General features: G+C 48.9%; 1 protein-coding gene across 2 annotated transcripts in view; it reads right to left on the bottom strand.

Annotated features, from left to right (window-relative positions):
* LOC144752980 (E3 ubiquitin-protein ligase TRIM39-like) overlaps positions 1-23115 on the bottom strand; it is a 134693-nt gene that overhangs the window by 55057 nt on the left and 56521 nt on the right. Inside the window, exons 3-4 of one of the 2 annotated variants that reach the window (XM_078640789.1) lie at positions 16802-16954; positions 7982-8034 (exon numbers count right to left, since the gene is read on the bottom strand). In XM_078640789.1, the coding sequence (XP_078496915.1) occupies positions 7982-8034; positions 16802-16954 (206 nt within the window). The remainder of the gene's footprint in view (positions 1-7981; positions 8035-16801; positions 16955-23115) is intronic. The other variant, XM_078640790.1, reaches the window with a different exon arrangement.

Here is a 23115-nt window from a genome sequence, read left to right as displayed (position 1 = left end):
GTCGCACTTTCAGAGTGCTCTGGACCCCCCATCTGTCATCCGCCTTCATCCTACCTGCTCTGGTGCACTTCCTTCGCTCTCAACACCCTGTCTGTGTCCGTCACTCCAGCCGCTTCCCGCTGCTTGGCTCCCGAGTCCTGGAGGCTGTCCCCGCGGCTCCCGCTGCCCTGGAGTGACTGGCGCCAGAGTAAAATGGCGGCCCCCGCGCGTCTCGCGGGTGATGGCGGCCCCTCCTTGAGAGCCCTGCGGTGATCCCTTGGGCTCCCCGTGGTGGTCGGGGAGCCGATCGCGAGTCCCGGAGCTGGGGGCCAGGGTCGGGGCTGCCTGGCGCTTCCCCCCTGGTCCCGGATGCAGGGGCCTGGCGCCGCTCCAAGATGGCGGCCCCCCTGTGATTAACCGGCCTGCTGCCTTCGCTTGCTGCCTGCCCTCCCCGGCGCCCATCGGGGCCTGTGATACCACCGCCTCCTTGATCGCGGAGGGCTGACACTGTGCTTCCTTGGGCGGCTCCGCCTGGCCTGCTACGTGAGCGGAGCCGCTACGCCGCCTGATGACCTGCTGCAGATGAGTGCTGGCCTGCCGAGGTGGGAGACGCCGCCGCCCGGGGCTGTCGGCCTGGGCGTGCCGAGATTGTCTGGAGACTACTGGCCCTGCACTCTGTGTGGTCCGGGGGAAGGTGAGGGGGAGTGGCGGCTGTCCTGGTGACCGCGTCCTGCTTGCCTGCGGACCGGGCCTCATCCTGGTGGGTGGCGCTGCCTTGCCCTGACTGTCTGCCCACTCGCTGAGGCCCCCCCGTTCCCCCCCTCTACGCCATCTCTGGGGGGTGGCCCGCCTGCGGGGAGCTCTGACTGTGCCAACAGCTCCTGGGGGTACGGAGTCCCGTGGTTTGATGTGACCCCTGAGACCCCCCCCCGCGCACGCCCTGGAGTCTGGGCATTGGCGTCGGTAAGGCTGTGGCCCGGCTGGTCATTTTGCCACCTAGTCGGAGGGATCTGCATTGGAATAGGAGCGGCGCCCTTCCTGTACCAACCGAGAGTTCTGGGACCGCGACCCACCTTCCTCTCGCCTCCCTGGCGGATCCCATGGGACTGCCGGACCTCCCTATGCTACCCGCTGTGCCGTCCTCGCCCATCTGAGTCGGTGGCTGCCCTTTGCCCTGCTTATCTGAGGCCCGGTGTGGTGAGCGGTGTGTGGCGCTGATCTACGACGTCCTTCTCGCATTACTGAGGATCACGGCGCTTGTCCTCGCATCGGTTCCCTGGCCCTGGTCTTGGAGGGCTGCCGAGCCATGGGGAAGCCTCGAGCGCCCGCGGTCTCTGTGCCCGCTGCTCAGACGACCCTGGACAAGTTTTCCACGCTGGAGCGGGGGGCTGGCGCGGACAAGCCGCTGAGCTCTGGACCTGCTGGAGGGGACCTGCAAACTATCCTCCATGCGATCTCGACCTCACAGTCTTCGGTTGAGGCTAAGATAGGGGAGGTTAAAATCGACGTGTCCCTTATCCGTCAAGACCTCCGCAAGGCCACGGAGCGCCTCACGGAGGCTGAATCCCGGATCTCCACGGTGGAGGACGACGTCTCCACCATCAAGGCCCAAATGGCTCGTCTTCAATCGCAGACTGCTGAGCTTCACCGCCGGGCCGAGGATGCGGAAAACAGAGCGCGCCGAAACAACCTGGGCCTCCTGGGATTTCCAGAGAAAGTCGAGCGGGCGGATGCAGCCACCTTCCTAGAGGACTGGATCCGGGGCTGGATGCCATAGGACAGGCTCTCCCCATGGTTCGCGATTGAGCGTGCCCATCGCTCCTTGGCCCCCGAACCTCCGCCGGGAGCCCCTTCTTGACCCTTCATCCTTCGTGTCCTCAACTTTCGAGACCGGGATGCCATCCTGAGGGCCGCTCGGGAGTTGGGACAGCTACACCATCGAGACTCCAGGATAATGGTCTTTCCCGACTACTCGAAGGAGGTCCAGTCCCAACGCTGCTCCTATGAGGAGGTGAAATAGAAGCTGCAGACGATGCACATCCGCTATGGACTCCTCTTTCCAGCCCGCCTCAAGGTCTTCATCCAGGGCAGAACCCTCTTCTTCGACTCCCCGCAGGCGGCGTGGACTTGGCCCACGGAGGAGAGACCTCTTCAGCTGCGAACGACCCGTTCGCTGCCCCGAGTTGTCCCAGACCGCCCGAACACTCCAGCACCCAAGCCTAGGCGGCGCAGGACCGGGTCCCGCAGAAGGGGGACACGTGAAGTGCGCAACTCCTGCTCGCCTGGTCCCGCGGCCCTCCCCTGAGACACAACGGCGTGACCCTACACCACCCTCACAGACTCCGTCCCTGATCGACCTACAGTCAGCCCCTGGACCCGCTGCCACCCTGCGGCGTGCCGCCTCGGACACTGATCTCTCCAGAAGCCCATTGCTTCGTGGTTCCGAGGGGGACTCCGACTCTGGAATGAACGTGACTTCGCCATGACCCATCTTGTCTAGGCCCTGGGGCCTGCGCCCACACCACTGGGGCCGACTCTGGCTTGGTCGTGCCTGCGGCTTCACGCTCTGCTGACTTCCGAGGCCCAACGTCTGGAGACATGGACTCCTTCTTGCACCGCCATGGAGGCGTGGGCCTATTTGCGGACTCTTCTTCCTCTACTCCTGTGCTTGGCTGACGTGGGGTTTTTTGTATGGCTCTGCTGGTTTCTATCCTGCTTTATGGAAGAGGGTCTCCCTGGAGCATCAGCATTTGCCTGCGTCACCCTAGTGGCACAAGCCGATTTATAGACACGTTATCCGTCTTCTCTCCTCAGTCTACGTTGTGACATTCTTTGTTGGGCACAAGTACATCCTACAGCATGGAGGGGGGTCCTCCTTATTGGTATTTCGGACCATAGTCCCTGACCCCAGCTAACCGTTTTAGTTTAGCATTTGTCTTCCGAGGTTGTACTTAGTTCAGGACGACAGATGCTTCCCGTTTCGAAGTATAGGGTGGGGGAGTTGGGGGAATGGGGAGGGAAGGGGCCGTTGTCCCTCATGAGTTTGTTGTTTTCGGCCGCCTACGGGCCGCCTTAGTTGTTTTTTCACCGCTGGTCACCTGTCCTTTTCCTCTTCCACAGCAGTCACATGCAACCCTGTCTCCATATGACACAATCTGGTTCCCTGTGATGGCCCTTGACTTGCCCCCTGCTTACGTGAGACGCCCACCCCCTATGGCTTGGGTCCCACAGACCAACTCGGGACAATATTGCCCCACCTTAGTGCACACTCCCGCGCCCCGCTGTCCCCTGCACTACTCATGCGCGCCCCTGCGTGCATCCCGGGGTCCCTACCGAGTCTGGATCTCCCCCATGCCTGAGGAGAGACCCCTACAACTCATCCGCCCCGCGTCAGTATATGGCCCCCCCGTATGCCTTACCCTCTGACGTGCCACTTCACCTACTGTCTTGGAATGTGAATGGCCTTCTTGATCGCATCAAGCGCACGGCGGTGCTGCGGGCGGCCCGACGCCTCCTCCCTGATGCCCTGCTCCTCCATCTCCTGGGTTCCCAGTGTCAATTCCTGGCGCGCTATGGGTTTGACCGTGTTTGGCACTCCGGTTTCGCCAGGGGCTCCCGGGGAGTGGCTGTTCTTCTGCGGCGCGGACTCCCGTTCACTGTAACCCAAATTGTCACAGATACTCAGGGTACATACGTGGAAGTGTCGGGTCTGATTGAGGGCTGCCCCTTGAACCTTCTATCCATGTATGTCCCCCCCATCCCTCCTATCCTCTTCCCTAAAGCACTTCACGAGAGTTGTCTCCTCCCTCCCCCACGGCCTCACAGTTATAGGGGGGGACTTTAACGCGGTCCTCCGGCCTTCCAGGGATGTCTCGGGCCCACTTACAGTGCAGAGGTGCGCCGCTGCGAATTTTCTTGACAGTTGGGTCTCTGCACTGGGACATTGCGATGTATGGAGGGTGTGGAACCCCTGAGTGACAAGATATACTCACACGTCCGCTGCCCACCGGAACCATTCGCGGATAGACCTGATCCTGATGCCCGCTACGGACTGTCAGCTGGTCTCTGGAACAGAGATCCATGCCCGTGGGATCTCTGATCATTCCCCCGTCGATGTTCGCATTGGGTCCCCGCCAACAGGCCCTAGGACCACCTGGTGTCTTAATGCGTGGTATCTGCAGGACCCTGACCTAGTAGATTACCCTCGGGCAGGAACTCCGGCACTATTTTTCCACCAATGAGGGATCGGTCTCCTCACAGGGGACGCTTTGGGATGCCGGGAAGGCGGTGCTTCGGGGAGTCGTTAGAGGACTCGTGCACACCAAACGCGCGGCTCAGTCCGCCCAGCTGGCACAATTAGAGGCCACAGCCCTTCGCCTGGAGCGAGAACAACTCCGGTCGGACGCCTCGGATTCTTCCAGACGCCAGACTCTGGTCCGGGACGAGATCCGACGAATCTCCCTGGAGTCTGCCAAAATGCTCTGCGCTCTTCGGTCGCCCGTATATAAGGATGGGGCGACAAAAATGGGAAGCTGCTCCACACCTTAATCTCCTACCCAAGCGCCCACCGTATCGTCCCCGAGATCCGGGCGACTGATGGGACTTGTCATGTGGCTTCTCCGGCCATCGCGCAAACTTTCGCCCACTACTACGAGACCCTATACGCTGCGCGCCCCCGACCCCAGTGCTTCTCTTGCTGGCCTACTGGCGGACTCCGGGACCTTGCTGCCTCGCCTTCCTAAGGAGGTGGCAGACACCCTGGACGGCCCGCTTACCGCGGAAGAAATCCACGGGGCCATCACCTTGCTTCGCTCCGGCAAAACACCAGGACCGGATGGTTTCCCTCAAGAATACTACTCCGCGTTCCGGGATGATTTGGTGCCCCACCCGACGGAGCTCTTTCGCCAGGTGGTGGACGATGTTTCCTTCCCTCCCGAATCAGATGTGGCGACCATCGTGGTCCTCCCCAAGACACAACCGCCCTCCCTAGACTGCTCCGCCTTCCGGCCCATTTCCTTGATCAACACCGAACTTAAGATATTCGCCACAGCCCTCTCCCAGAGGCTCCGTCCCCGTGTGCCTGATCTGGTTCACCCTGACCAGTGTGGTTTTTTGCCGGCCAGAAGCACCAGGCATTGTATCCATCGTCTCCATCTCGCCCTGGCCCACCGTCACCGGCTCTCCCCCTATCTTGCCATTCTCCTTCTCGATTTCGAGAAGGCTTTTGATACGGTGGACTGGGGGTACCTGGGCGACGTTTTAGAGAGGTTGGGTTTTGGCCTTCCCTTCCGCCGCCTGGCCCGGCTCCTCTACCATGGTCCCAAAGCCCGAGTCCTCGTCAACGGCAAGCTCTCCGCCCCGTTTACCATCCGTAGGGGCACCCGCCAGGGGTGTCCTCTTTCCCAACTCCTATTCACATTGGCGATGGAGCCCCTGGCGGCACTCATACGTCAGGACCCCTTGATCCATGGATGGCAGTGGGATCGGAGCCAGGCGGATAAAATAGCCCTGTACGCGGATGACGTGCTGCTCTATTTGGCTGAACCGGAGTGCTCCGGCCCCAGGGCCCTGAGAGTGCTGACGGCCTTTGAGCGGGTCTCTGGTCTCTGCCTTAACCCGGCGAAGTCCACCCTAGTCCCCCTCCACCCTTCCCGGGCCTGCTTTGATTGGCAAGCTGTGATCCCCCTTCGTAAACTGTCATTCAAATATCTAGGGGTTTGGATAACCCTCCTGCCTGAACTTGAGTGGTCCCTCAATATCGCCCCCTTAGTCACCCGGATGAAACACGACCTCCGCAACTGGCAATCCCTCCCCCTTAATCTGTTGGGACGTAGTGCCCTTTTCAAAATGATGGTCCTTCCGCGCTTCCTATATATCCTACAAAACACCTCGATCCCTCTCACAAGCGGCTGGTTTCGGGAATTGGATAGCGTGCTGATTCGATTTTTATGGGGGAGGGGGCGCTCTCGCTTGTCACTCTCTCACTCCCGAATTCCCTCCTTTGATGGCGGAATGGGCGTCACGTACCTGCATGCCTATTACCTGGCCACCAATCTAATTGTGATTCATGACTGGTTTGCGGGAGGGTGGTCGGATCCCGCCTATCGGCTGGAGCTCACGGTCCTCGACTTCACGCGTCTACAGGGCTTCCTCTACGGTTCCCCGGTCCCCCGGGACATACCCTCCGTCACCAGATCGGTCCTTATGGCCTGGCGAGCCGCACTTCGCCTGGTGCGATGGGTTCGGAAATTGACCAGACAGACGACCCTCTGGTGCGGCACCTGGTTGAGTGAGACCGCGGCCCTGAAGGGCTTTCGCCAATGGGATCTTGTGGGAATAACCCTACTTGGCGATGTGTGGGTGGGCTCACACAAACGCTCCTTTGCTGACCTGCGGCAGCGACACTCACTTCTACCCTCCCAATTCTACAAATATCTACAACTTCGCCATGCTCTTCACACTCAGCTTCCCACGCCCACTTCCCTTCCAGAGTTTAGCCCCCTGGAGGCCCAGGTTATGATGGGGAATCTGATTAATAATTCCCCTGCATCCCTTGACCACCTCAGATCGTATTAGGAGGAATGGGTGGGCCGTTTGGACGAAGTGGACTGGCGAAATGCCTTTATGGCGCCCAGAACCCTCACCACATCATCGAAACTACGCCTTGTCCAACTTTATTTCCTTCACACAGCGTATTTGTCGCCTATCCGTCTCTATCGCGCAGGTGCTTGTCCCCGTTGTGCTGGTATCCCAGCTGACTTTATCCACATGGTGTGGCTTTGTCCGGCCCTGGAGTCCTATTGGAGGGGGGTCGAACGGGAGCTGACGAGTGTGCTGGGTTGGGTTGTCCCCCCATGACCTGAGACATTTGCTCCTTGGAGTCTTTGACGGTTTGGATGGCTCACGAACCGATAAGCGACTTTTGGGAATGGCGCTTGCGGTGGCGAAGCGTGAGATTGCAGCCCTATGGCGAGAGCGAGGAGAGAGCGAGGAGAGAGAGAGAGAGGAGAGAGAGAGAGAGCGAGGAGAGAGCGAGGAGAGAGAGAGAGCGAGGAGAGAGAGAGCGAGGAGAGAGAGAGCGAGGAGAGAGAGAGCGAGGAGAGAGAGAGCGAGGAGAGAGAGAGCGAGGAGAGAGAGAGAGAGAGAGCGAGGAGAGAGAGAGAGAGAGCGAGGAGGGAGAGAGCGAGGAGGGAGAGAGCGAGGAGGGAGAGAGCGAGGAGAGAGAGAGCGAGGAGAGAGAGAGCGAGGAGAGAGAGAGAGCGAGGAGAGAGAGAGAGCGAGGAGAGAGAGAGAGCGAGCAGAGAGAGAGCGAGCAGAGAGAGAGCGAGCAGAGAGAGAGCGAGCAGAGAGAGAGAGAGCAGAGAGAGAGAGAGCAGAGAGAGAGCGAGCAGAGAGAGAGCGAGCAGAGAGAGAGCGAGCAGAGAGAGAGCGAGCAGAGAGAGCGAGCAGAGAGAGCGAGCAGAGAGAGCGAGCAGAGAGAGTGAGGAGAGAGAGCGAGGAGAGAGAGAGCGAGGAGGGAGAGAGAGTGAGGAGAGATAGAGAGCGAGGAGAGATAGAGAGCGAGGAGAGATAGAGAGCGAGGAGAGATAGAGAGCGAGGAGAGAGAGAGCGAGCAGAGAGCGCGAGGAGAGAGAGAGAGAGAGAGCAGAGAGAGAGAGAGGAGAGAGAGACAAACAGAGAGAGAGAGAGAGAGAGAGCACAGAGAGAGAGAGAGAGACAGAGAGAGAGAGAGAGAGATTCAAACAGGAAAGGAGGCACTAGGTATATCACAACTCAATTGGTCATACTTTGATTTAGGAACTAGTGCACACTGTCCTTAAAGAGGGACTTCTTTAAATGATTTTGCTTTGTATTATCTTGATTTGACCCAATTAAAAGTACAAAATTGGTCTGTGTGTAACGTCTGATGTTCCATTATATAAACATATAACTAACTGTACAATATTGTATTATAGCCAGTAACATACATTAACAGGCTACACAACTACACAATTATATTTACCTTTATAACCTTTCATCAGTGCCTCGGTGAATGGCAGTTTCTCATTATTACACCTGAAAGAGCAAACAAATCATCATAAGTGTTACAGAACTGCAAGATTTCACAAGATCTCAGAAGGAACATCACTTGCACACAGTTATTAGAAATATGATAATAAAATCACAGAAGCTCCAGACCGGCATGCATCCTGCGATTCAGTGTTCTAGGAACCGTAGTTACTTCTAAGGCCAGCGGGCAACCAGGGTTACTTCTATCAGACCGGCACGAATCATGTGTGGATGTTCTAGTAACCAGGGTTACTTCTATCAGACCGGCACGAATCATGTGTGGATGTTCTAGTAACCAGGGTTACTTCTATCAGACCGGCACGAATCATGTGTGGGTGTTCTAGTAACCAGGGTTACTTCTTTTAGTTTAAAAGGAGTTTATTTCAAGAAAAGATTGCAACCGGAAAACACACAATATAATCATAATACAAAGGAAACAGCAATTAAATATAAAAGAATACACTAGAATATTGGTGAGGGGAAGAGAAAGGGAAGAAAAAAGAAAAAGAAAGAAACGGGATGGGGCAGGAAAACAGAAACAGTTCATACTGTAAAATGCCTAAAATACATCTAAAGAGATAATGCTGCTAATAAAATTTCTTACTATAAACAATCACAAAATACTTCTGTAGTACACACACTATAGCGCGCAGCCCGGTGGCAGAGGGCTCGCGCGCATTTACTGGCGCTACTTGTAACTTTTTAAAACCTCATTTTTAATCTTTATTTTATTTTTTGTTTTGTCATACCTGTCCTCGCTGATTACGAGCATTATTATTTTTCCCCATTACTTCCCTACCCGTCCTGCTGATTACAAGTAAGGACTCCTCTTACCTGTTGTCTTGTTTTAATACTGCTCCCCTGTGGCTCGCTGATTGCTAGCCTGCCACACTTACTTCGTGGTCTGCCTGAAGCCGGTCGCCTCTGACTACGGGCGCCATCTTGGGTCGGGTTGTTGGTCGGCCTCTCCGTGACCACACACCCCTGGCCACACGGCTACTAAGGGTCCTCCTTCCCTTCCCTCAGTGATAGCACGCAGCCCGGTGGCAGAGGGCTCGCGCGCATTTACTGGCGCTACTTGTAACTTTTTAAAACCTCATTTTTAATCTTTATTTTATTTTTCGTTTTGTCATACCTGTCCTCGCTGATTACGAGCATTATTATTTTTCCCCATTACTTCCCTACCCGTCCTGCTGATTACAAGTAAGGACTCCTCTTACCTGTTGTCTTGTTTTAATACTGCTCCCCTGTGGCTCGCTGATTGCTAGCCTGCCACACTTACTTCGTGGTCTGCCTGAAGCCGGTCGCCTCTGACTACGGGCGCCATCTTGGGTCGGGTTGTTGGTCGGCCTCTCCGTGACCACACCCCCCTGGCCACATGGCTACTAAAACGTCCACCAGCCGTCAGCGCAGCGGACGAGCGCAGCGGGCGCGTCGTAGGCACGCCGGAGTTAAGCCCGTCTGCGCCCGTCCGCGGCTGTCCGGGGCTAGGGGCCGTCACCCCTGGTCCTCTTACCCGATATTCTTCTGCTGACTTCACCCGACTACAAGGCCATTGGCCCCTGGATCCTTGCATTATTCATTGGATTACCCTTATGGGCTGTAATTCTCCCTGTCATGCCTGCCCATTAGGTTGCCCTCCTCCTCTCGCGTCCCCGTCGGCCCTCGGCTCATCAATCATCTCTGATCTCCACTCTCCCCCATTATCTATCATCTTACTTAACACTAGGTCAGCCATCACACACCATCAGGAACTCTTCATTCTCTTAGACACAGACAAACCCGATCTCCTGTTGCTGATGGAAACGTGGTTTTCTGAAGCCTCTCTTCCATCTCTATTGGCTGCCCTCCCCTCGACTTACTACGCTATCCGTGCCGACCGTTCTGGCGGGAAAGCGGGTGGAGGTGTTGCCCTCATTGCCCGTTCTGACCTCCAGTTCCAAATTCTCCCCTCACCCTCCTTGGGAGGAATTGACTACTTGGTGGCTCTTTCCACCTCCCTCTCCCCCCACTTAGCCATTGTGCTCGTCTATCGCCCTCCTCAACCAACCCCATCCTTTCTTCCGGCCTTTCAAGATCTTCTTGGCACCCTGGCGGTCAACTATGCTTCGGCTCTAGTCCTTGGGGACTTCAATTATTGGCCGATGGACCCTAAGGAATGCGCCTCATCAAAGGAATTTTCGGAAACCCTCATCTCTCTTAATTTCACCTCCTTTGTCCACACCCCCACCCACATTCACGGCCATATTCTAGACCAAGTTTGGTCTCTTAATTGTTCCCTGTCTGCACTGTCTGTTATCCCTTGCACTTGGTCCGACCACTTTTTAATTTCGTTTTCCCTCAGTCTCTGTTTGACCAAGTCCTTTATTCATACCAAAAATTCATGGGCTCGCAACTGGGGTAAGGTCAATCTGTCTGACCTTTCGACTTCACTTCTGGCCTCCTCTCCCCCTTTATCGGGTCTGGATTCCGCAGCCAAAGCCATTGATGCTTGGCTTATGAAAGGAAGCGACTGCTTGGCTCCTCTCCGGCGCACCTCGATTAGGCGCCCTAAAGACACCAATCGGTGGTTCAACAAAGATTTGAAAGAACTGAAGCTTACGGTTCGAAGGGCAGAACGCAAATGGAGATTGGACTATTCCCCCACCTCCAGGACCCGTTATGCCCATCTCCCAGGGACTTATAAAAAAAAATCACGGAGGCCAAGAAAGCCTATTTCTCGGCCAAAATTTTGGCGGCCGAGAACCAACCGAAGGAGATCTTTGCCATCACTCACGACCTGGCTTTCTCCGACAGGACCTCACTGAAACCCCCTCCCTCCCAGAAACTCTGCGACTCGCTTAATCTCTACTTCGTCGAAAAAATTTCGACAATTAAATCCAACATCCCCCCTCCCTCCCCTTTTTTTGTTGACCCCCTGCCTCCCCCCGCCTCAGCCTTTTTCAACTCCCTCCCTCCTCTCTCTGAAGAACTTTTCCTCTCTCTCCTTCCCAAAATCAAATCCGGTTCCCCTTTTGACATATGCCCGGCACACATCCTACGGCAGGTTTACTCTGCCTGTTCTTTGCCTCCTCTTGGCTTCCTTAACGACTCACTGGCTCGAGGGGTTGTTACTCCATCGTTAAAATCTGCTTCCATCGTCCCCATCCTAAAAAAGCCAGGAGCCGACCCCTCTGTGATGGCCAATTATCGCCCCATCTCCCTTCTACCCTTTCTGGCGAAGGTGCTTGAGCGACATGTTACATCTGCGCTCAGCTCCTTTGTCGAGGAGAATGGGAGGCTGGCTCCGTGTCAGGCTGGGTTTCGGCCCAAGCACTCGACAGAGTCAGTGGTGGTGTCAGTACTAGACACCCTCAGAGAGAGTATGGACCTAGGCAGATCCCAGGCGCTGGTCCTCCTTGACTTGTCCGCCGCTTTTGACACGGTGGATCATTCCATCTTGCTTTCCCGTGTCAAGGCGGCGGGCATAGGAGGCTCAGCCCTTATCTGGCTTTCGTCCTTTCTGAGGGACCGGACCCAGGCGGTTCATCTTGGGGAGTTCTCAGCTACCCCCTGCCAGGTCCAGTGCGGTGTTCCCCAGGGCTCTTCTCTCTCTCCTTTACTGTTCAATCTTTATATCGCGCCTCTTATCTTTGCCCTACAGCAGCTGGAGGTCACGGTATATAACTATGCCGATGACCTCCAGCTCATCTTCAACCTGTCCTCTACTCCTGACTCTATCTCTAATTTCCAATCTATTATATCTTTCATCAGGGACTGGATGAATTTCAACCACCTGAAACTCAATCCCGATAAGACGGAACTTGTGGTGACGGGTGGTTGCTCCAGTCCCTGGAATTCTCTATTTTGGCCCCCTTCCTTTGGTTCTCCTCCTACCCCTGTCCCCTCTGTTAAGACTCTTGGCATTAAGCTAAATGACAAACTCACTATGCACTCCCAGATTGGTTCGGTGGTTTCTTCCTGCTTTCTTACTCTTCGCACTATCCGCTCTATTTCTCGCTTTTTCTCTTTCTCTGCACTCAAACTAATTATGTCCGCACTGGTCCTGTCCCGCCTGGACTACGGGAACATCCTGTTCAATGGCATCCCTCAGTACAGCCTGCGTAAACTGCAATTGGTGCAAAACCAGGCGGCCCGCCTTGCCTTTGGTCTTCCCAAATTTCACCATACCTCTCCCCTCTTGAAGACCCTCCACTGGCTCCCTGTGCGGGAACGCGCCCTGTTCAAACTAGGCTGCATGGCATTTCAGGCCAGGACGGGCCTGGCCCCTCTCTTCATATCTTCAGCCATCAAAGCATATGTCCCTGGCAGAGACCTCCGCTCCTCGGCACAACTTCTTCTAGCAGTTCCCCGCTTCCGGAAAAAAAAACAGGGTGGCTCGAAATTTTCCATTCTTGCCCCCATTTTCTGGAATTCTCTCCCCTTCCATCTTAGGTCCCTCACTCAGTATTCCAGCTTCCGCAAAGCCTTGAAGACTTTTTTATTTACTCAGGCTCTTCTTCCTTAAAGCGTTGCTCGCCTTCTCAGTCTATGTCTTAGCGACTGATTTTGCTCAGCTGGCTGCCTGCTATTTTAGCGCCAAGAAACCGCCCAGGTGTACGTCGCGCTCAACAAATATTTTAAACTTAAACTTAAACACATATATTTCTATAGAAACAAAATCAACATCATGGAGGTTTGGGGACTTCTTCAATAGCTGGGGTATGTAATGAACGAAATTGAGCAGATACATCAAGAAAATTAGTAATCGGTAGCCATAAGAGGTCACGCTTAATAGCAAGAGATAGAGGGGAGACATATGCTCTATCCAATCTGTGATTGTAGCAGACACCATACCACCAAGCCTGAAAAGAGACGCTTGATGTATCTTCCCAAGATTTAGTGATCTGCTGAAAAGCCACCGCAAAGAGCAGGTCAATAATAGAAGTATTAAAGGCCATAGATGACCATAAGTCAGATAAGCTACCTAGGAAAATGTGAGTGATTGAATAAGGAAATTGTGTAGCGAAAATAGAATTAATTTGCTGCCATACTTTAGACCAAAATAAATGAATAAGAGGACAAGTGAAAAGCATATGTTTGAGATCTGCGTATGTATTGGAGCAAGACCAACATGTGGAGGGAATAGATGAATCAATAGTGTGTAATCTGGCAGGAGTGATCAAAAGCCTATTATAATAAAAAAATAAAGTCTGAGTAGTATTAGCTGCGCTCGAAGATCTTCTTATTTTATTCCATATGTCATGCCATAACTAACTAGAAAAAGTATCTTCTAAGTCAGATTCCCAATCTTGTTCTGTCTTGGATTTATCTCTAACTAGAGGAAAGTCATGTAATTTTCTATAAATTTGTGAAGCCGAAGGCGAAGACAAAAGAAAAGGAAGAGTAAGAGAGGAGGCTACAGGGGGAGAAGGAGTAAGAAAGGAGTTATATGACGTTTGGAGAACCACGCGCAGCAGAGTAGATCTACTAAGAAAGGATTGAGGGAGAGAGACACGCGACTGGAGAGACGAGAAAGAAAGGCAAAGACCATCCTGAAAGAATTGATAAACCCAATTAAGACCAAGAGAATGCCAATCCTTCCAGAAAAATGTTCTATTTTTAAGTTTAACAAAAGGGTTGTACCAAATGGGAGATTGCAAAAATTGAGCTCGATCATCAAGACCATTAAGGAAAAAAGGTAGAAAGAGTTTTCTAGTAGTTTTAAGAATAGGAAGAGACATCCTAGATGGAACGTGAGAGAGAGAAATAAATTCTTTAAAAGTAAAAGGATGGAAGAAGGAGGATTCAATTGCAACCCATATCGGAAGTGAGGAGAAATCGGACTCCGAATCTAATAAAAAAGAAGTTGAATGGGAACGGAAGAATGAAGAATGATAGGCCACGAAATCTGGAAAGTTAACTCCACCTAGAAACGTGGGACGTTTAAGTTTGGCAAAAGACATCCTAGCTTTCTTGTGTTGCCATTGAAATTTTGAAAGGACAGAATACATTTTCTTAAAACAGGACTTAGGAAGATTAACGGGAAGGTTAGAAAGAAAAAATAAAATCACCGGGACCAACATCATTTTAATAGAGTCTAATCTACCCCACCAGGATAAAAATAGAGGGTGCCATCTAGTCGTGGAGTCTGTGATAGTACTGATTAGGTTCTTAATATTTAAAGCCACCGTATCTTTAATAGAAGGAGTAAACTCAAGATCCAGATATTTGATTTTAGTAGGACTCCAATGAAAAGATGAAATTAAAAAATCAGCATGGAAACAATATTTATTAAGAGGGAGAATTTCACACTTATCAACATTAAGTTTATAACCAGAGACTGTTGCATAGGAAGAAACTTTGGATAAAAAAGCTGGAATAGACGTTGGAGGATGAGAAATAAACAAAAGAATATCGTCTGCATAAGCAGAGAGTTTAAGCTGCTTATCCCCATAAGGAAAACCAGAGATATCTTTATTTAATCTAACTTTTGACAAAAACGGTTCTAAAGCAAGAATAAAAAGTAAAGGAGAAAGAGGACATCCCTGACGAACACCACGAAAAAGAGGAAAAGAATAAGAAACAAGACCGTTAGCAAAAATAAAAGACCTATGAAAGGAATATAAGAGAGAAATATAAGATATGAATTTAGAGTCAAAACCAAACCAAGAGAGAGTAGAAAGCATAAAAGACCAGTTAACTATCGAAAGCTTTCTCTGCATCTAATGCAATTGCAGCTAAGGAATGCTTGAAAGTGGGAGATTTACTGAGAACATTAAAGAAAAGGCGAGTATTATCTGAGAGAAGACGACTCTTGATGAAGCCGCATTCCTCACTACCTATCAAGTGTGGGAGAATTTTATCCAGACGAAGAGCTAAAATCTTAGCGAATATTTTGTAATCTAAATTAATTAATGAAATAGGTCTATAATTTTTACAGAGAGTGTGATCTTTGTTCTCCTTAGGAAGGAGACAAATCAGAGCTTCTTGGAAAGTACCTTCGGATTTCTGAGATGATATAAAAAAGCAAAATAATTGGTGAAGTTTGGGAACAAGAAAAGAAGAAAAATGGGAATAGAATTCTATAGAAAATCCATCTGGACCCGGTGCTTTACCCTTTTTAAGCACATGAATGGCATCTAAAATATCTTTGGGAATAATATCTTTATCTAAAGAAGAAAAATCAACATCAGCCAATTGTGGAAGAGGAATAGAGGATAAGTACTGATCAATGTCGGAGGGTACGGGAGGAGATTCTGGAGTATAAAGATTTTGGTAAAAAGTAGTGAATTCAATTAAAATATCTTCATCTTTATGAAGGATATTATTAGAAGAGGAAACAATCGAATCAATTTTTGTTCGTTCTTTTTTGACTTTAAGATAATTGGCAAGAATGTTCCCAGCCTTGTTTTGTGCAGATTAGAATTTAGCGCTAGATTTAAGTAAAAACAAATTGGTCGAATTGGTAGTTAATTTATTAAAAGAAAGTTTAGCATTAATGTGTTGAGTAAGGACCGACTGAGATTTGGTTGAGTGATAAGAAAGCTCCAATTGTTTAATCTGAGAAGTTAAAGAAGATAAAGACTGGTGTGCAAGGCGACGTTTCTTAGCAACATAAGAAATAATAAAGTCCCTAGAAGCAGCTTTAAAAGTGTCCTAAATTAATTGAGGAGAAGATTGTGGCGTTTCATTTTCTGCAAAAAAGCGTGGTGCAAAATCAAGGAAAGCAGAAGTAAAGATGTGTCCAAAAGAAGGGCAGTATTAAATCGCCATCTTCGTGTACCTTTAACTGGAGGGAGTAAATCCAGACCTAATGAAACAGGGGCATGGTCAGAAATTAGTATAGACCCAATGTCAAAGTGAGTGATATGTTGTGATAGAGGTTTGGAAATAAAGAGATAATCAATTCGTGATTGAGAGGAGTGGACGGGTGAGAAATATGTATATTCTTGTAATGTTGGATTGGAAAGTCTCCAGGAATCAACAAGTAAAATTGGGTGTGAACCTAAGGAGGAAAAAACGAGAATTGGATTTCCTATCTAGAAAAGGGTCCATAATCATAAATTCAATCTCCCCCAAGTATAAAGTAGTCATCGGTATAGTTCATAGAGGATTGGAGGATGGAAGGCCAAAACAATTTATCAGGAAAAGTAGGGGTATATAAGTTGAAAATGGTCAAAGGAATTGTATTAACCAATAACGAAACCACCACCCATCTACCTTCCGTATCACTATCTTGGGAAAGAAGTTGAATGCTTAAACGTTTATGGCATAAAATTGCAACCCCATTACGCTTCCCCGAGCCCGGAGAGGCATAAACATGACCCACCCAGTTACGACGTAACTTAGCTATTTCAACATCTTAACATGAATTTCTTGCAATAAAACTATATCAGCCTTCAAATGTGCTAAATGTGAAAGAACACGTTGTCTCTTAATAGGGGGCCCCAAACCTTTGACATTCCGCGAAATTACATTAATAGACATTTAAGCTTATCAGCAATATCGAATAACACGATACTTAGCAACATTAACATGAGTAACCAGCAAAATATACAACTAAACCACAAGGTAGCAATGTTAGCAGAAGATAAAGAAGTATAAAGCGGAAGTGTGTGGAGAAAAATAAAGGAAGAAGAGTAGCGTAGAGAAAAAGATGATCGAAATATAAGAGAAAGGAAAAGATTGAAAAAGATAAAAGAAAAAGAGGGAAGATAGAGAAAAAAGAAAGCGAAAGAAAGGGAAGAGTACAGAACAAAAATAGGAGAAGTACATTATATGAAAAACATACCACAGGGAAACAGAAAAAATAGGGATGGTGAAGCCACATGAGGGAGATGGAACGAAAGACGGGAGAACTCCACGACGAGACTGCAGAGAGGGAAACAACCCCAGGAAGCATCGCACAAGATAGAAAACAAATTGGGACCATACACGAAACCACCTAGAAGGGGAGAGAAAAGGGGAGAAAGAACTTTAATAACAAGGGAAAACTTACAACAAAGCCTACAACCGAACACAAGCAAAGCCACAACCTCTATATAGGTGAGGAATTTACATCAAAAAATAAGTATCAGCAAAATAAAAGACAAAAATCACCAATAAAGAGAGACACTACGGGAGACAAAAGAGAGTGAAGAAGGACAAAAAAATCATGCTAAGGAGGCTTCAGACTTCATGGTTGAGGAATGCCCATTACATCCACTCTGCAGCTATTCAGGAACCGTTGAAGAAGAGCAGGATCTTCGTATGTGGTGGTTTTATTGTTATATGTCACTTTGAAAAGGCAGGGATGGAATAAACCATATCTTGCATTCAAACTGCGTAACGCCGGCCTCATATGCAGGAATTTCTTACGTCGATCCGCCGTAGCTTTAGCATAGTCCTGGGCAAAAATAGTGTAGAGCCATTCCAAATGATCTTCCCCCGTTGTTTAGCAGCTTGCAACACACGAAGTAGCTCAGTATATTTAAGAAAGTACAAAATAACTCCCCTAGGCTTGGGGGAGGATGCTGAAGACGATGGACTTGGACCAAGACGATGCGCTCGCTGAATATTCAAAACTGGAGAATCAGGCAGACCAAGAAGTGTTGGCAAAAAAGTTTGAAAAAAGGAAAGCGGTGACGGACCTTCCAAACCTTCTACTAAACCATAAATGCGCAGATTATTGCGCCTATTGCAATTTTCTAACTGTTCAACCTGCTGTTTAAGATGTGTGATCTCTTTAGACATGGGTGGAATCTGATCCGCAAGACCTTGAATAAGATCAACACGGTTCTCCAACACTCCAACTTTCTGTTCAGTGACGGACCAGTTGGACTCTAGATTAAGCAGACGAAGATTAGTTTCCTCCATGTGAGGTTTAAGGGCACGTAGTTCTTCAAGAATGAGGTCTGAGGAATTCAAGGTGGATGATGCAGGGGGTGGGGATGGAGGATTTACCTTGATTCACTTGCCTTGTACAGAGGATGAATTTGGTACAGTAAGGGGCGCTTTAGAGCTTTGCTTAGTATTCAAGCGTGACACCGAAGGAGCAGACCCCTTAGAGTTAATAGAATCCATGAGGGAATGTTCTTTAGAGTCTTGCAAGGCATTAAAAGGATTAAAGTCCTCCAAACTTGCATCCTTTGGTTGAAAAGACCCATTGCGGTTAGTACGTGCTTTAGCCATAATAGAAGTGAAGGCAAAACCACTTCCTAATCGATAAAGGCACCTTAGAGAACCAACTGGCGTAAATAAACAAAAATTCTGCAGTTTCTGCTTTAAAAACACCCATGTATGCCAACAAGCAAAAAATGTCAAACGCTGGGCAAAGAGAGGAAAACACCAGACTTATGGCCGAAAAGTAGAAGGTCTGTCGAGGTATTGTGAGGTAAATGCATCAGAGAAAGGGTGCAGGCGGGAAAACGTGGAGGCGCCGAAAAACAAAATGGCGGCCGCGACGCTGCTGTGGAGAGCGGCAACAATAAACATCAAAATGAAGGGCAACTTCTTACAAGGCGCAGCGGTCGTGGCAGCAAGGCATGCAGCATCCTTTCCGACGCCGGAAAATACCAAAATCCGGGTCCGAAAGTGCAAATGAAGTCCTGGAAGCAGCTCGAACTCCTACGTCCCGACGGAGCTCCCGTGAAACGCGGCCATCTCCAGAGGCTCCTAAGCCACGCCCCCGCCAACCAGGGTTACTTCTATCAGACCGGTACGAATCATGTGTGGGTGTTCCAGTAACCAGGGTTACTTCTATCAGACCAGCACGAATCATGTGTGGGTGTTCTAGTAACCAGGGTTACTTCTATCAGACCGGCACAAATCATGTGTGGGTGTTCTAGTAACCAGAGTTACTTCTATCAGACTGGCATGAATCATGTGTGGGTGTTCTAGGGATTGCAGTTACCTCTATCAGACCGGCACAAATCCTGTGCCTGGGTGTTCTAAGAACCAAGGTTACCTCTGAGACCAGCATGGATCCTGTGTGTGGGTGTTCTAGGAACTGCAGTTACCTCGGAGACCAGCATGGATCCTGTGCCAGGGTGTCTTAGGAACCCCGGTTACCTCAATCAGACCAGCATGCATTCTGCGTGTGGGAATTCTAGGAAGTGCGGGCACCTCGGAGACCAGCATGCATCCTGTGTGTGGGCGTTACAGGAACTGCAGTTATCTATATCAGACCAGCATGCATCCTGTGTGTGGGTGTTCTAGGAAGGGCTGGCACCTCTATCAGGCCAGTATACATTATATGTGTGGGTTTTCTAGGAACTGCGGTTAACTCTATGAGACCAGCATGCATCCTGTGTGGGTGTTCTAGGAACCAAGGTTACTGCTGAGACCAGCATGCATCCTGTGTGGGTGTTCTAGGAACCAAGGTTACTGCTGAGACCAGCATGCATCCTGTGTGTGGGTGTTCTAGGAACCAAGGTTACTGCTGAGACCAGCATGCATCCTGTGTGGGTGTTCTAGGAACCAAGGTTACTGCTGAGACCAGCATGCATCCTGTGTGTGGGCGTTCTAGGAACCAAGGTTACTGCTGAGACCAGCATGCATCCTGTGTGGGTGTTCTAGGAACCAAGGTTACTGCTGAGACCAGCATGCATCCTGTGTGGGTGTTCTAGGAACCAAGGTTACTGCTGAGACCAGCATACATCCTGTGTGTGGGCGTTACAGGAACTGCAGTTATCTATATCAGGCCAGCATGCCTCCTGTGTGTGGGTGTTCTAGGAAGGGCTGGCACCTCTATCAGGCAAGTATACATTATATGTGTGGGTTTTCTAGGAACTCCGATTAACTCTATGAGACCAGCTTGCATCCTGTGTGTGGGTGTTCTAGAAACCAAGGTTACTGCTGAGACCAGCATGCATCCTGTGTGGGTGTTCTAGGAACCAAGGTTACTGCGGAGACCAGCATGCATCCTGTGTGGGTTTCTAGGAACCAAGGTTACTGCAGAGACCAGCATGCATCCTGTGTGGGTGTTCTAGGAACCAAGGTTACTGCGGAGACCAGCATGCATCCTGTGTGGGTTTCTAGGAACCAAGGTTACTGCGGAGACCAGCATGCATCCTGTGTGGGTTTCTAGGAACCAAGGTTACTGCTGAGACCAGCATGCATCCTGTGTGGGTGTTCTAGGAACCACGGTTACTGCTGAGACCAGCATGCATCCTTTGTGGTTGTTCTAGGAACCAAGGTTACTGCAGAGACCAGCATGCATCCTGTGTGGGTGTTCTAGGAACCAAGGTTACTGCAGAGACCAGCATGCATCCTGTGTGGGTGTTCTAGGAACCAAGGTTACTGCTGAGACCAGCAGGCATCCTGTGTGGGTGTTCTAGGAACCAAGGTTACTGCGGAGACCAGCATGCATCCTGTGTGGGTGTTCTAGGAACCACTACTCTTCAATCAGGTGTTTGCTAAGCGTGACTACTCACCCGTAAGGGTCTCAAGGCGCTGAGGTGTGGGGGTAGGGTCGCAGGTTCCAGTCCTTCAAAGACAGGGGTCTGTCAATTCAATTCAATTAGTATTTATTATGATTTAGAATTCCGAAGAATTCCACATAAAGTACATATATAAAACATCATTCATTACATACAGAAATGTGAAGTAAAAGTACAATTTTATACTACAATCCCAATACTTGAAGGAGAGAACCTTTCCTACAGTGGACTAAACTATACACTAGGCTACGTCATATCAATACAAAAGATCTTTTTTCAGTTAAAAACACAATATGGGCAATACGGAGAACCTAAAAAAGAAGAAGTACACAGAGGAGTTAATAAGAAATACCTGAATTTAAAGATGCACACACAAAACAATACCAAATGTAATCCGAGTTTAGCGAAAGGGGAAAAACAAACCATTAACATAGAAAAGTGCAAATGCTCTGTGCAAAATTTGGCAGAGATATTACCAACGCTCCCCTAGCAGCTATACAGACATTTCAACCCCAAAACATTAAACAACTATTTACATGTCATACGAAAAAGTGCAAGTGCTTAGTGCAATTTCATTTAACAGATATAGCAGCAAATGAAGATAAATTACCTTGAAGGTATTTCAAACTTTCATTTCACTTAAAAATATTACAATCCTACAATCCTAATAGACATTTAAAAATTCTTTAAAAAACCGAAATTTTTTAAAACACATCAGTTCAGATGGAGGGGACATAAGACAATTACGGGCCTGTTCAGCTGTATAAATATTATACTTTAAAAAAGCAATCCTTAAGTATCTTCGTCGTATTGCGTGAAGTGCGGGGCACACAATCAAAACATGATTCAGATCTTGTATTCCACAATTACACAGATGACAAAATCTTTCATTTTTGGGAATACCCTCCCAGACACCTGTTACAACTCTCAGGGGTAATAAATTCAATCTTAGCAACAGAATAACTCTACGAACACCATGTTCCAGGTTCCACAGAACATATGGCTGGGGATTTTTAACAATAGAACTCCCCGCAATACAGTCCATTCTCCCATTCAATGAACATAGTATCATATCTCTTTCACGAGAGACCACAAAGATTGACTTCTTAATTATCTGCTTTAACACGGTTTTACATAAAACTGCTGCCCCTTCCTTATCTATACTGAACATACTTAAAGCCTTTATGTAGTTTCTAAAAATAACGCTTTTCCCCTTCATATTTACAAATATTTTTCTGTGCAATGCTGCCCTCAATAGGTTATCGGGGCTATTATTCAAAGCATTGCACCATCTTAAACAGGCAGCCATTGATAACACATATGTTGACAGTAGACCAAATTCGAGCCTAAGTGCCGCTATTGGCGCAGCATAATTCAGATTACATATTTGGCGCCAAATCTTTCCTTCCACTTTCTCAAATTTGGCCCATTCACACTCATCTACTATTTCACTTGCATAATTCAATGTCGGCGGTATTTTTATTTTGTACACCGCAATGATGTGGGAAAAATGTATTTTCCCACATTGCATGTACAGGCGATTAATTGCAGATGCTTGTGAAATAGCTTTCCCTTTACAATGGTCCATATGTCTGCTAGCAGAGCACCTGTTTGAGAATATTTTTCCTAAATATGGATAAAATTTCACAACTTCAAGTTTTTCCCTTTCCAAAAACCAACTCAGGTTTTTTCTCACTTTACACCCTTGATAACTAAAAATCATGACTTTGCTCTTTAAAATATTTATTTTTTAAAAATGGTCCTCTGTGTACTTAACCAGCTCCCTCAATCTTCTTTGCAGCCCAATTGGTGTTAGATCCATTATTATTGCATCATCTGCATACAACAAACAACTTAATTTAAGAGGACCTAATTGGGGGGGGGTCACCTTTACTCCGTCCCACACTACTCGGCAGATCATTAATATAAATAGAAAAAAGTAAAGGTGCCAAAAGGCACCCCTGCTTTAGCCCGTTGTGGGTACATATTTTCCTTGATAGACTTTGGGATCCCCCCAATAATACTTGTGTCCACGTAGAGGAATGAAGTGCAATTATTAATCTTAAAAGGTTCCCTGGGATCCCCATTGTCACCAATTTCCTCCACAGCATCCCCCTATCAATCCTATCGAATGCTGTGGAGAAGTCTATAAAAGCGGTGTACAACGGGACCCCTCGGCCCATAGGATATTTTTCAATTAAAGTTTGTAAAACAGAAATGTTGTCCAGAGTGCCACTATTCTTGCGAAATCCTGTTTGTTCCAGGGGTATATGGTTGTTTCCAAAAGCCCACTCTTGCAAGTGGCCAAGAATACTCTTCGCAAACAGTTTCCCCGTTGCGTCTAAGAGGGAAATTTGACTGAAACTAGACGGGGAATATCTTGGACCCTTCTTATATAAAGGAACCAATATACTTCCTTTCCAGGAGTACGGGATGTGTCCATTGTCATAACAATAAGCAAACAATGGATGTAAAAATGTTGCCCAATCTTCACTATCCTGTTTTATTATGGCAACTGGATCATCATCTGGTCCCATTGCCCCAGAGTATCTTGATCCCTTAATATACTCTACAATTTCCAATTCTGTTGCTTCCCCTACGTCAACCCCCAATTCTGGGTTCTTAAGAACTCCCTCACACTGGTTAATTGATATGGGGCATACAGTTGGGAAATATACGTAGACCA

Source organism: Lissotriton helveticus, chromosome 5_1 (genome assembly GCF_964261635.1).
Source record: "Lissotriton helveticus chromosome 5_1, aLisHel1.1, whole genome shotgun sequence".
NCBI lineage: Eukaryota > Metazoa > Chordata > Amphibia > Caudata > Salamandridae > Lissotriton > Lissotriton helveticus.
This window is presented reverse-complemented; position numbering and strand designations above follow the sequence as displayed.